This window comes from Podarcis pityusensis (genome assembly GCF_964106645.2).
Source record: "Podarcis pityusensis genome assembly, chromosome: 16".
NCBI lineage: Eukaryota > Metazoa > Chordata > Lepidosauria > Squamata > Lacertidae > Podarcis > Podarcis pityusensis.
The window spans coordinates 11,909,746-11,924,268 of NC_138041.1; the positions used below are offsets into that span (position 1 = coordinate 11,909,746).

Sequence of the window (14,523 nt, forward strand, 5' to 3'; positions counted from 1 at the left end):
AACACCAGGGAGGCTTAAGATGCAGCGGGAGAGGCCGGGAAGAGGTGCGTCTGGGCAGGGTGCACGGTCCAGACCTCTTTGCGAGGCTCCGGGGCCCTTCTCGATCAATGCTGGCTCTGTGGAGCGAAAGCATGTGGCAGGAAGGGGGTGGAGGATGTGTGGGAAGGATTGGGAGGGTGTTGGAGGGTGGGAGACAGCTTGTCTCTGAGTGGCTCTCCCAGTTTCCTGAGGCGATGGAGGGAGAGAGCACTGAGCAACTCCTGGCTGTTTTCAGCTGCTTCTAGCCCAGCAGAAAGGGCTGAGGCGAGGGAGATGGAGATGGAGGCGCACAAATACGACGACGGCGCAGAGGAGAAGGTGGCTTGGTTCGCCCGCTGCATGTGACGACAGCCAGCTTTGCACCAGCCCTTGGGCTCCTGCAAGACTTCCCAAGTCTTTGTGGGCTTGTCGGGAGAACTTCAGACACTCCCCAGCCCCCTTCCAGAAGAGGACCAAGACTTACTGTTTCATCATCAGGCTGCGACCAACCCCACCGGGACAGGCGGCTGGCTTTCTGCCTTGTCCAGAAGAACTGACAGACTTGAGGCAGGCTAGGCTGCCAGCCTAGAGCAGCCGTTTGTAGTCCCCTCTTATTTTGTTTTTTGTGGAACCTGGCACCCCCCAAACATGCTTTTCCTGGTGCTTCTGGCCATGCCATTGGTGACGGGCCCCAGTGGCACAGCCACGGCACTCTCTACCTGCCAGACCTTGGACTTGGAGGTAGCCCGGGCACGGAGGGTCCAGGCCGTGCGAGGCCAAATCCTCAGCAAGCTGCAGCTGGCAACACCTCCCGAGGAAGAGGAAGGGGTGCCTGAACAACCGCCCCCCGAGGTGATGCTGCTGTACAACAGCACGCGGGAGCTGACGCGGGAGCGGGCGGCCTGCGGCGGACGGAGCGCCAGCAGCAGCAGCGAGGAAGAGGAGTACTACGCCAAGGAAGTGCGGAGGGTGGACATGCTGCCCGCCGGGCACGCTGACAGTAAGGGGTGTGAAACAGGGGTGGGAGATGGCTGAGCCTTGGAGCGGCCAACATGGCCCTGGGTCAAAGCTCAGAGTGTGGGGAGGATGAATTCATTAGGATGGCAAGAGCAACCACGACTGGGGAGAGATCTGTTGGGAGGGTGAGTCATGATACGTACGCTCCCAGTACGTTTCCGAGCACAATTCAAAGTGTTGGTGCTGACCTTTAAAGCCCTAAACGGCCTCGGACTAGAATACCTGAAGGAGCGTCTCCACCCCCATCGTTCTGCCCGGATGCTGAGGTCCAGCACCGAGAGCCTTCTGGCGGTTCCCTCACTGCGAGAAGCAAAGCTACAGGGAACCAGGCAGAGGGCCTTCTCGGTAGTGGCGCCCGCCCTGTGGAATGCCTTCCCACCAGATGTCAAAGAGATAAACAACTACCTGACATTTAGAAGACATCTGAAGGCAGCCCTGTTCAGGGAAGTTTTTAATGTGTGACATCTTAGTTTATTTTTTGTCTTTGTGGAAGCCACCCAGAGTGGCTGGGGAAACCCAGCCAGATGGGCAGGGTACAAATAAATTATTATTATTATTATTATTATTATTATTATTATTATCATCATCATACCTAAATGGAGCCTCCATGTCCAGAGGAAGTGTACCAGAAGCTACTCCTCTTCTGCCCTCCTTGTGGTATCTGGTTGGCCACAGAGAGGAAATAAGGGCTAGGTGGGCCATTGGTGCAATCACAGGAATTTAGGAAACCATCTTTTTATACTGAGTCAGAACTTTGGTCCATGTAGCCCAGTACTGTCTGCACTGACTGGCAGTGGCTCTCCAGGGTTTCAGGCAGGGGACATTCGCAGCCCTGCCGGGAGATGCTATAGATTGAACCTGGGACCTTCTGAATTCAAAGCAGATGCTCTCCCACTGAGCCACAGCCTTTCTCCCCCCCACCCCGGACTCTTAGAGGTTCTTGGAAGGCAATGAGGAAAAATGCTAAGGACCCACCCACAGATGCCTATTCTCTACTTAGTGACCGCATTTGTTTGTGTGAATGGGCTGTGGCTGATGGACTATCAATGGTTTCATATCACCGTTCAGTCACATTAGGCCATTGCCCCGTGCACGGTTATCACAAGACAGCGAGGTAGCTCAGATAATGCAGAGGGTTGTTTGCCAACATTTAATCCAGTGGTTCAAAAACGTTTTTCCTCTGGGCCACACTTTCAGAGTAAAAACTTGCTTGCACCACACCAAATCTTTAAGAAATATGTTGGAGAACAAAAAGAACTAGTAGACTCAGTTTGAGTGGCATGACTCGAATTGATTCGTTTTTTGCGCATACATGTCAATAACCCCAAAGTTTGACAGTCAGTGGTACAGATGTTGTAAAGGTGTCGTGATCTTTCATGGTGGAACAACCCCATTGAAGAATTGGTTACTCAGACATCATTGCTGGTTGCGAAGGAGGATCCCATGACAGGCTTCAGGGCCCCCAAAGTGTAGGTCTGCCACTGTATGCCAGGGATACTTTCGTTGCAGTTCCTGCACCGCAGGGGGTTGGACTTGGGATTCTCCTACGAGTCTATGAAAACAGGTTAAAAGAGCAGTGGCCATTTTCTTACCTTCTTCCTCTGGTGATACTGTCAACTTCTTTGTTCTCCTCCCTCTCCGCAGACTCCATCGCTAGCACCCAAGCCAGCCCCTTCTTTCGCCTTCTGCGTTTCGACGTCTCGGGCGCCGAGCGCAACCTCAGCAGCCTCGTTCAGGCCGAGTTGCGCATCTACAGGGTCCCAAACTCCCGAGCGCGTGTGGTGGAGCAACGCGTGGAGTTGTATCAGGTCAGAGCCCCAAAGTGCCTGAGAGAGGGACAAATCCGTTGCTGACAGCTTCTTTTGGGTTCTCATTTTCTCAGTCTTCAGTACAGTTCTTCGTATTGCAAATTTGTGAATACCTCTCCAATAGACACCGTTTTTGTATGCAGTTTTGACTAGTGCACACATTTTTAATTGCAATTACTCGTAGTAGAAGGCATTTTTGTATGCTAGGTTTTTTTCCACTGATGTATGCATGTGGATTCCCCCTAAAATATACACACCCCCCCACATACACTTTTGGTTGGATGGAGAACTACACTGCAAAATTCAAAGATGTGCAAATTTCAAAGGATCAGTGTGTTACAATTCGTGTATTGGTTTGAGAAGCAGAAATCTGGTCGTTTCTCCATAAAATGCCAACAAATTGGTTGCTTCCTCTGGTTTTAAATTTTATAAGCTGCCTTGGGGACAGTATGAAGAAAAGCAGGGTGTAACATTTTAATGAAACAAAATTAAAAACCTCCCCAGGTGATACGGGCAAGAGAGCCTTCAGGACCAACCCAGCGTTATGTGGAAAGCCGAACGTTTCACCCGACTGATAGGGCTGAGTGGGTGTCCTTTGATGTCACAGACACCATCAGCCAGTGGCTGGATAAAAGAGGTGAGAGCCCCTCTCTTCCTAAACCTATTTGTATGGAGGGAAGATTCTTCACCTGGAAAGTATTCAGAGTTGTATCTAACCTCAGTCCCACACACAGCAGACCCCACTGAAATTAATGAACTTAGGGCCATTATTTTCAATAGGTCTCCTCCCAGCAGGACTTACTTGGATACAACCCATTATTATTATTATTATTATTATTATTATTATTATTATTATTTGAGGGAGGGGGGAGGTTACCATCTGCCTGGCATTTTCCCAGCCCGCCCCCATTTCTCCAACATCTGTTAGTGGTCAACTGCAGCCTCCATCGTTCTGCCCGGATACTGAGGTCCAGCTCCGAGGGCCTTCTGGTGGTTCCCTCGCTGCGAGAAGCCAAGTTACAGGGAACCAGGCAGAGGGCCTTCTCGGTAGTGGCACCCGCCCTGTGGAACACCCTCCCACCAGATGTCAAAGAGAAAAACAACTACCAGACTTTTAGAAGACATCTGAAGGCAGCCCTGTTTAGGGAAGCTTTTAATGTTTAATAGGTTATTGTATTTTAGTGTTCTGTTGGAAGCTGCCCAGAGTGGCTGGGGAAACCCAGCCAGATGGGCGGGGTATAAATAATAAATTATTATTATTATTATTTCTGGCCTTTCTTCACTCCTACCCAAGCCGTCATCACACCAACCTGCTGCAACAGATGAGGGGATGCTTCTACCATGTCTAGGCACACCCTTTCCTTTTCCAGCTCAGCTCAGCTGAGAAGCGTCCTGTTCCTTTAGCAGCCTTGAACCATCTCCCCAGCCCTATATAAGCCCTGCCATTGTTTGTGCTGGTTGGGGCTGATAGAAACTGGAGTTGGAGGGCCAAAGGTTCCCCATCTCTAGCCAGCGGAGGATGGTCCATTAGGGCACATTGGGCACTGCCATGGGAGCAGCCAGGATTTTTGGGGGGAAGGGGGAACAGGACTTTTGTTAGGGAGGGCGGAACCAATGTGATTGGTCAGTTAGTTAAGTATTTCTATTGTTTTACTTGCTCTGGGGAGAGGCAGTTGCCCCCCTGCTCACCCTTGGCTACGCCCATGGGCACTGCCCCACCAGCATCGGCCTGCCCCTCAGTCAGTCCTCACTTGCCTGCCTTCTTATTTGCAACCAGCTTCCTCCTCCTTAGCTTCAGTGTTGCCCTTTGTGGAACTCAGCAGGGAGGAGGAAGATGGGACAATGAGTTGGCCCTGCCGATCATTGACTCTGGCGCCACCTACTGCCGGGTTCCCATCTTTTTAGCCTACAAGTCCCAATGGGCATCAGCCATCACTGTCTCTGGCATATAGGATTGCCATCTCATATGGGGTGTGTGTGTGTGCTGGCCTTGAACCTGTGCCTTTTAACACCAGCCAGGCACAGAGAAAACGTTTCCTGGACTCAAGATGAAGGGATGGGGGAAAGCATCCCTGGCTCAGTTTCTACAGTGTGGGCCAGACTGCTGTTAAAAGGCACACAGAAGTAGCAGGGTCAACATAATTTGCTTCTACGCTTTATGACGGCGAGATCCAAATTCTCCATTTTAATTCTCCTCCTCTCTGCATCTTCTTCCCCAGAGAGAAACCTGGGCTTCAAGTTGGGAGTGCATTGCCCCTGCTGCACTTACGTCCCTGCTGGAAACACGATTAACCCCAACCACAGTGAGGAGCTGGAGGCTCGGTTTGCAGGTATGGACCTAGGCAGGGACATCGGGGTGGGGTGGGGATTTCAGCACCACCCTCTCTCTACCCCTGGATTTGTGAGTCACGCAGCTACTTCCTATACACACGCAGGCCTGGATGACGATCTTATCAAGGAAGCCTGGAAAGGGCGTGCAAGGCCCCCAGATCTCAGTGGCAAAGCTCCGCACCTGATCCTCACTCTGCTGCCCCCCCACCGGTTGGAGTCCCCACCCAAGGGACGGCGTCGGAGGTCAGCCAACACTCCCAGCTGTGCCAGGTGAGGAAGCAAAGCTCTTCAGAGATACCAACATTGTGTTGGGCCCTTAAACATCCTAACAGTTGGGTGTGTGTTTTGTGGTTTGGGAGACCAGAAGTGCCACTGGTTTCAATGAACCGTGGACGACTCTATCAATTCATTGTCAATACAGCTTGGATTTCTCCCAATATACATACAGGCTCTTTTTTTGCAAAGCATTTCCCCCCTAAAACAAGGTATTTTTGCATATTATCTTCACGAATATATACAGTTTAATGCACATTTCCCCCGGTAGATGCATTTTTTTTGTATATTGTCTGGCTGGAGAATTGCACCATGAAATTCAGAGATGTTCCAATTTTGAAGGATAACTGTGTTATGGTTCACATACAGTGGTACCTCGGGTTACATATGCTTCAGGTTACAGACTCCGCTAACCCAGAAATAGTGCTTCAGGTTAAGAACTTTGTTTCAGGATGAGAACAGAAATCGTGCTCCGGCGGCAGTAGCAGGAGGCCCCATTAGCTAAAGTGGTGCTTCAGGTTCAGAACAGTTTCAGGTTAAGTACGGACCTCCGGAAGGAATTAAGTACTTAACCCGAGGTACCACTGTGTTGTTTCAGAGAGTGCAAATTAGGAAGTATTAAAATGCAGAACCTCATCTTAAGTCTCTGCATTGCTTCTGCAAACCATCCTAAACTGCTCTCCTCCTTGGATGGGCAACTTGTTCCTCATCACCATCTCAATGATCATTAGCTGTGATTCCTGCGTCGCAGGGGGTTGGACTAGATAACCCTTGGGGATCCCTTCCAACTCCACAATCCTATGATTCTGTCTCATCCTAATACCCTGAGCTTTTACAGCCTGCTGCTATGTTCAGGTGCCATTCAATCACATACCAGCACATTCTGGCTGTGCAATTAAAGCCGACCTAGAGCTCTTGCACAACAAACCCACCTCCCCTGCTACCAATTCAACTTTTTACTATGCGGGAAATGATGGGAAAGTGTACATACTGGAAAGGGCGGAACTCACACATGCTTGGTGCAATGTCGCCCAACTTCCTTGCAAACAAATCAGAATGAATGCTCAATAAATAGCATTCTTCCCCACAAACCTTGTGCAAACAAATCAGGGTGGAATGCTCAATAAACTGGCCATCTGGAAGCGACCCTTGTTTCAAGGAGTTCCGCAGACTGCTGGGGAAGGGAGGGGGAGGAGGAAGGTATTGGTTGAATGACCTTAGTGATTGATAGATGGTGCACAGTCCGTATGCCCTTTTACATTTTGTTGGTTTTTCCTTATGCAGCCTATCTCCACTCTTCAATCAGAATGATCACGCTGGGTATAACAGCCCATCCAGTGCTTTTTAAGGGATCATCTGGATTTCAGAAACTGAGCACAGTGATCACCCCCATCTCCTGTCAGTCCCCATTTTCAGGCAGGCAGAATGATCCCAGCTGTGAACACAGAGACTGTATGTCTTCCTGAAGTGACTCAGTGGCAGAAAAAAAACCCTTTAGTGGTTACTCTTGATCTTCTTGTGGCCCTTCCCTCCTTTAGCAAACACCCATCTAGCCCTAAAAGGCAACCTAAGAGAAAATAAAATTTAAAATATATTTATATACATACATAAAATGAAATCCAACAACACCTCTTTTCACCTGTTTCAACACCTCTTCATGAAACGCCAGACAGGGGTTTGCCTCCAACTAAGTCGTACCTGGAGTAGGGAATGGGTGCATCAGTCAGTTTCACTTCCTCTCAGCTTCTCGTTTTTCCAATTTTAAGTTTGGTTCTCTCACAATTCCACACCAGTTCATGCATTTTTTTCCTTGTAACATGCATATTTGTAAGAAGCTTTGCCCTAATGTACACATTTTTCAAAGCAATGTCCCTGATATAATGCCTTTTTGTATGTTGTTGCGTTGACTATTATATGCATTTATATGCACACTTTATCTACATAGCAAAAGTTGGAGAAGTGTGACTTTCAAAGGACGGCTCTGTTTCATAGAACCATAGAATCAGCACAGAGTTGGAAGGGACCATGAGGTTCATCTAGTCCAACCCCCTACAATGCAGGAATCTTTTGCAGCCCCGAGTGGCTGGGGCAGCCCAGTCAGATGGGCAGGATAATATAATACAAATTAAGAATACAAATTCAGAGTCCCATGGCTTGCAAATTGCTTTGAAAAGTGTAAGTTTGCCTTTAAACTCTCGCCCATCCATAACTCAGAGTAGACCCTTTGAAATTGACAATTTAGTAATGACCCTTGATTTTAATGAGTCTGCTCTGTGTTAAGACTGAACTGCATAAAATCCACGGAGCCAACATTTATACGTTTTAAAATTTTCTACCCCACATTTCTAACAAAAGAAAAGCACCTCTGAGCATACGCAGAGTGCCCTCTCTTCTATAACTGAGTATATACAACCCTATCCTCAGAATTAAGAAGCAGGGCTTCTTTCTAATACACACACAGAGGCACCCCCGTGAACCTTAGCCCAAAGTCCTACCTTTTTTTGGTTTGGAAAGTGATGGAAACTGCATTGAAAAGTGTGGAGTGAATGACTGAAGGCATTCAGTAAGCACCCCACAAGACCTGTAAGCACCCCACAAACAGATCAGGATGAATGCAGGACAAATGGTCATTGTCATGTAACTGTCCTGTAAACAAATCAGAACAAAGCCAATAAAGACCAGATATAACTTCTGTATGAGGGAATCAGGACGAATGTACAGTAAATAAAAAGGATTGTCTGGAGGAGCCCAAAGGGGAACAAGGGATAAGGTTCTCCTACCAAGACAGCCTGAGGGAGGGTTGTTATCGTCCTCAACCCACAGAGCTTGAACACTTCATTCTTCTGCAAGGGCGGTTTATGATAAAGATGCAATCTTTGGGCACTGTATTTGCTGCTTCTTTTGGGTTTCTGGTGCTGCCTACTTCCTCCCACCCCCACGCCCGAGCCACTGCTGCGTCCTGTGTCCATGAGTTCCATTGGTTTACGCTGGGAAACCTTTTCCAGCCAAAGGGCCCAATGCCAGCAGTGGGTGGGGCCAGAGGCAAGAGATGGGCGGGGCAACAGATGTAAATTTTGCCTGTGTACAGTAGGTAACTTTCCGCACACACCCGCCTATGCAAGCACATCCCTTTTCAGGCAAGCAAAAGGGGTGTTATCGGAGTTCACAGACACATTCTAGCTAGGCAAAAATATATGGGGCGTGAAGATGGGCCAGGGAGGGGCGTGGCTTGGAGGGAGTTATGAGGGCCAGGCAGGGAAGTGCCCCCACTCCTGGTTTACTTGCTGTGTGGACCCCATCTTTTTGATTCCTTCTCTCCACTTGCACTCACCCCCCAATTCCCCATCTCGCTCCAGGAGTACAGACCAGGGCTGTTGCCTGCGCACCCTGTACATTGATTTCCGCAAGGATCTGAAGTGGAAGTGGATCCACCAGCCCAAAGGCTACAAGGCAAATTTCTGCGCAGGGAGCTGCCGTTACGTATGGAGCATGGACACGCAGTACAACATGGTGAGAGGGGCACACAAGCGGGCAGGTGGCGGGTGTTCCTCCCTGAACCCCTAGCCTGCAGCCAACCCCAAATCTATTATTCTACCCCTGGGATCTCCAATTCCACCACCCTTTGTGCCAACATAGAACCTCATGGAGCGGGAGAAAGAATACTTGTTCTTAATTCAACGGGTGATAGTCAACTAATTTTTACTCAGAGTAGCCCCCTGGACTAACCTAAGTTAGCCATAGTTATTAATTTTAATGGATCTATCCTGAGTTACAATATTTTATTTATTACAATATTTTATTTATTTTATTTTATTCAGATTTATATGCCATCCTTAATCATAAGATCTCAGGGAGGTTCACAGAATAAAATACAGGATAAAGACAAGTACAGTCGTACCTTGGAAGTTGAAAAGAATCTGTACCGGAAGACTGTTCGACTTCCAAAACGTTCAGAAACCAAAGCACAGCTTCTGATTGGCTGCAGGAAGCTCCTGCAGCCAACCGGAAGCCGTGGAAACCACACCGGACATTTGGGATCCAAAAATCGTTCAAAAACCAGAACACTCACTTCCAAGTTTTGATCATTCGGGAGCCGAATTGTTTGGGAGCCAAGGTGTTTGGGATCCAAGGTACGACTGTAACTAATTAAAGCAAAACAATAACCACTTTTTAAAAGGCTGCAGAATATTAATCAGCCCAAGGCCTGGTTGTTTTTGCCTGGTGCCAAAAAATATGTAAGCAAGGAACCAGGCAAACCTCCCTGGGGAGAGCATTCAACGAACAGGGAGCCACTACAGAGAAGGCCCATTCTTAAGTTGCCACCCTCTAGACCTCATGTGGAGGCGGTACACAAAGTAGGGCTTCAGATGATGAACGCAGAGTCTGGGACAGTCTATATGAGGAGAGGTGGTCCTTTAGGTATTATGGTCCTAAGCCATTTAAGGCTTTATAGGTCAAAACCAGCACTTTGAATTGGGCCCAGAAGCTAATTGGCAGCCAGTGCAGTCGGGCCAGAAGCTCAGTGGAGACCTGCAAGAAAATATGCTCCTATTCCAGGATACTCCATTCCATTCCATCCCTACGCTCCTCACAGTTTACTTTTCCAAACATGGGCCCTTTCAGACTGTCTCTATTTTTGGGTGGGATGTAGTCACATACCGGATGTCATACTCCAGGGAGCCCTTGTTTCTGAAATACCAGCTTCTCACCAAAGTACCTCACTAGCACAGACAGGGTTGCTGGTGTAGTGTAGCCCAAACAAACCAAGGTCAAACACAGGGAATCCAGAAGATCAAGCCAGGATCTAGAAGCCAGGTCAAGAAACAGTCCAAGGACAATATCACAGGGTAGTCCACAAGGTACAGCACAGCAAGGAGGAATAAGCAGAGTCAGGAGTGAGGAACCAGAGACCTGTGTTGTTTCCAGCAAGTGGAAGGTTCAAGAAGGAAGCCTTATACTATCTGGTCTCCTAAACCACATTCTAACCACAGCTGCTGGCGGTGAAGGAGTGTAGGGATTGTTTACTCATGAGTAGAAACATAGAATCTTAGAATTGTAGAGTTGGAAAGGACCCCAAGGGTCATCTAGTTCAACCCCCTGTGATGCAGGAATCCCTTACTCACAAGTAGACCCCTTACTCACAAGTAGCCTGCTGACTCTGGGTCCATAGTTGTATACTGTACCATTGCTCTTCAGCTTGGATCTGAAGTTTCTGGCGTTGGCACTCTTAAGGACCAGACTCCACCTCCTTCTCTGACCTTTCCAGAGGTTCTTCCTCAGGTATCAGCCCAGAGGAGGACCCCTCTAGGGGATCCTTGGCATAGGACTCAGCGTCTCAAGGTCCATGGCCTGTGGGGTGTCTGGTTTGACCTCTGAGGTCTCCACGCCTGGCACCCGGTCAGGGCTAGGCATGATACTGGCAAGAATTCAGGTTGTACAGTTATTGTTGACTGGAAGCAACAAACCTACTTCCCCAAAAAGATTGGACATTTTGCGACAAGGGAAGTGCATAAGAAAGTGTGGGACAAACACTGTTATCCAACCTCCCTGTGAATAAATCAGAGTCAATGCTCAATAAATAGCTGACATCATCTCCAAGCAAATCAGGATGAATGTTCAATAAACAGGTCATCTGGAAGCGCTATGATACTCAACATTCCATGTCTATTGCGCATGCTTGGGCTATTTCTTTTTTGGGGGTGGCAGTACCCCATGTGTTTTTTAATTCTTTTTTTGTACTTTTGAGCTTCTTAAGGTTCCCCTGAGTATATTACTACTTGTTTCTGGCTTCTTAATTGTTCCTTTAGGGCCCAGTTCTGCTGCCACTCATCATTTAAGTTCTGTTAGACAGAGAGCTATAACACATGGTGGCCCTATATAATGTCATGTGCTACATAAGGGGTGAGGAACCTGTAGATAGTGACATGGGGAAAATTCGATGTAGGCTGCCACATTTATCAAATTCGCACTTTCTGAAAAAGATGAGAACTGCGCTTCTCCCAATTTTGTGATTCAGATCTCCATCCAATGTTTACAAATATGCCTCAAAAATGAATATATTAGTGAAAATAACATGCAAAAATGAGTTATATTAGAGGAAATTGTTTGCAAAATTTGCACACTAATCAGTTGCATGCAAAATAGCACACAAAAATGTGTTTATTAGGAGAAATTTGCACCAAGATGCTGATGAGTTTTTCCATCACCCTCTCTGACCATTGGCCCTGCTGACAGGGAATGATGGGAGTTGGAGTCCAACAACACTTGGAGGGCCATTTCATTTTTCCAAACCTAGGTTCATTTTCCACATCAGTTTGCAAATTCTTTTTTGTGAAAGAAATCCTCATGAAAATTCACCTGCAATTCAGTTTGAATTTCTCTGAAAACACACAAGTTTGCATGCTCTTTCCCCCTAAAATATAATGCATAAAATATAATATAATACAATTCCTGTACTGTATGTTACTTTTAGTAATATATGTTTTTTTAAAAAATGCACACTCCCTCGCCAATGTACACATTGCTTGGCTGGGTAACTGCACTGAGTTTTGGTTGGCATGTTGTTTTTTAAAGAAGTGTGGATTTGGTAGATTCACCTTTAAATGTAAACTGAATCCAGTTTGCCCCAATCCAATCACTAGACAGGAGTTCAAGGCATCTGGGTAGCAAGGAAGAAAGCATGTCATCCTTAAAGTGGTTCTGGGTTAGGGAAAGAACTAGAGAAGAAGGCATGTAACTTAACGACTTCTCTCTTCAATCCCAATATCACGCAGGTGCTCCCCTTGTACAACAAGCTGAACCCCGAGGCCTCGGCTGCCCCATGTTGTGTCCCCCATGAACTGGAACCCTTGACTATCCTCTACTACGTTGGCCGCTTGCCCAAAGTACAACAACTCAGCAACATGGTTGTGAAATCCTGCCGCTGCCGCTGAGTGTGTGTGTGAGGGGAGCAGGAACCGGTTTCATGGATGGTGGGAACTGGGCTAACTGGAGTAAAGGGACATCCCTTCTCATCTCTATCAGTCTGTCTGTCCCAAGGCTACTGGGAAAAGGATTCTCAACCTGACATTATTCCATCCCCACCCACCCCGCCAGTACAAGGCTCCAGCATTTTTCTTATGCCCCAGCTCCCAGGGAAGAGTCACCTTCTCCTTCTGTGGCTCCACTCATCAGCAAAAGACTCTTCCCTCTTTCCCAGTTCACTTCACAAATCAGTTTGGTTCACAGATAAGTGCCTTGCCCTTGCTTTTCTCCCAGATACTTTGAAAGGGATTGGTGGGGTCTCTCTCCCATGGTATCCTTGTCCTATCCATGCAAACTCAGCACTTAATTTTTTCAAAAGAAAAATATGTGATTGAAGCTGGTCCGGATATCTAGCATCCTAGCCTCCCTGAGGGTGGTTACTTGGTGGTATAAGATTGGCTCTCGGTGCATGCTCAGAGGCACTCTCCCCTTTAGGATTCTTTGACATATTCCAAGTGTGCAGGCCTTGTGTAAACTTTAAATGATCGACTTGGCTCAGGTCAAGCCTGAGATCCATCTAACCTGGGATCTACCAAAGCTAGTCTTCAGTTTTCTTGGGAGGAAATCCCCCAAGTACTTGGATGCTAGCCACACACACACTCAAAACCAAGCGCCTGCTGAAGGCTTGGCTCAGTGGTAATGAGTGCAAACACAGGGCAGAGAGGCATGAAGAGAGGCAGGTTGACAGACAAAGGATCTCTTGATCAGGAAAGAGGAATATAGAGCGGTAGGATAAACAAGGCTGTGTGCTTAAGTGTTGTATGAAGGGGGGAAAGGAGGGGAGAGATAGGAAGGGAGGCAGACAGAGCGGGCTGGTGGGGGTGCTCAGCTCGGCTGCAGGTAAATATTTGAGAGCAGAGCTTCGTGGTTTCGGAGCTGTGTGTAAACACAACACAGATGGAAACGCAGAGCCCTCCTAGCATCTCCCTGCCCTAATGCTGAAAGTACTTCTTCACACCATGACAGCGCATAGTTTAAAACTATGGCATCTGCTCCCAGAAGAAGTAGTGATGGTCACCAATTTGGATAGCTTTAAATTCAGAGAGGGTAATAAGACTATCAGCAGATACCGACCCCGATGGCTATGCTCTCCTTCCACAGTTGGAAGCTGGATGCCTCTGAATCCCCATTGCCGGGAACCTCAAGTGGGGATTGCTGCCATCTTGCTTGTGGGCTTCCCATCAGCACACCTGCACTAGATCTTCCTTGAACTGATCCAGCAGAACTGCACAGGACCACAAGTGGTTGTACTGAACTGGGAAGGTGGCATGCTCAGAGATCCCAACATTTTCCCCAGCCTTGGTTTTTGCAAAAACCCAGCCTAAGGAGGATTATAGAAACAGGGAAGGAATTTTTCGACATGGAGTTTTTCTTGCCCTAAATAACTTTTCTGCCCCCATTATCTGCCCACACCCTCAGTGGTCAGTTAGCTTTCCATAGCTACTAAGCACACTTAGTCCTTGCTGAGCTGTTTGGGAGAGTGTTCCCTGCCCCCACACTTTCAGGTTTTCTGGCCCTTTAGATTGTTTGTACTCTGACACATTTTGGGGTCCCCCCAAGCCTGCTGCTCCTGCTCCCTTCCCTTATGTGGGGGTGGAGCTGTTTTGGCTACATAAGCGCCATTCCCTGCCGGAATATTGGAAATAGAAGGATTGATGATAAATAGAACACTATCCATGCATAGGCCTGAAAGCTTCAAAGTGTTGGGTTTTTAATTTTTTTAAGGGTCCAATTTGTCCAAAGCAGCAATAATTAATGTTGTTGGGCTAATGAATTAAAATTATTGTGGGAAACAGCACTGTAGTTTTGTCCTGAACTGCTTGAAATCTGTGGTGTAATACACAGCCGGACAACAACAGCTGAATTCTGCACCCAATTCCATATTCTCTTCCTCTCCTTATTTATTTTTAACTGCCTCTGCTCATTTTTTTTTGTAATCATAGTTAGCTTGCCTGTACCAAATCATTGCTTAATGATTGTGATCAGTTTACAAATGATATCTGCATTCATTAAGTTACTATAAGCAGCTCTGTGAAGGCTTATGTGAAAAAAC

The 14,523-nt window shown here is 47.5% G+C and overlaps 1 protein-coding gene across 1 annotated transcript; it reads left to right on the plus strand.

Moving 5' to 3' along the window:
* Nucleotides 1-208: 208 nt before the first annotated feature.
* LOC308465550 (transforming growth factor beta-2 proprotein-like) lies at nucleotides 209-14,268 on the plus strand. Its single transcript, XM_080985527.1, has 7 exons — nucleotides 209-1,018; nucleotides 2,680-2,843; nucleotides 3,348-3,480; nucleotides 5,063-5,173; nucleotides 5,279-5,444; nucleotides 8,804-8,957; nucleotides 12,221-14,268. Exons 1-7 carry the CDS (start codon nucleotides 667-669, stop codon nucleotides 12,377-12,379), a joined length of 1,239 nt encoding a protein of 412 aa, XP_080841653.1. The 5' UTR covers nucleotides 209-666; the 3' UTR covers nucleotides 12,380-14,268.
* Nucleotides 14,269-14,523: the final 255 nt, after the last annotated feature.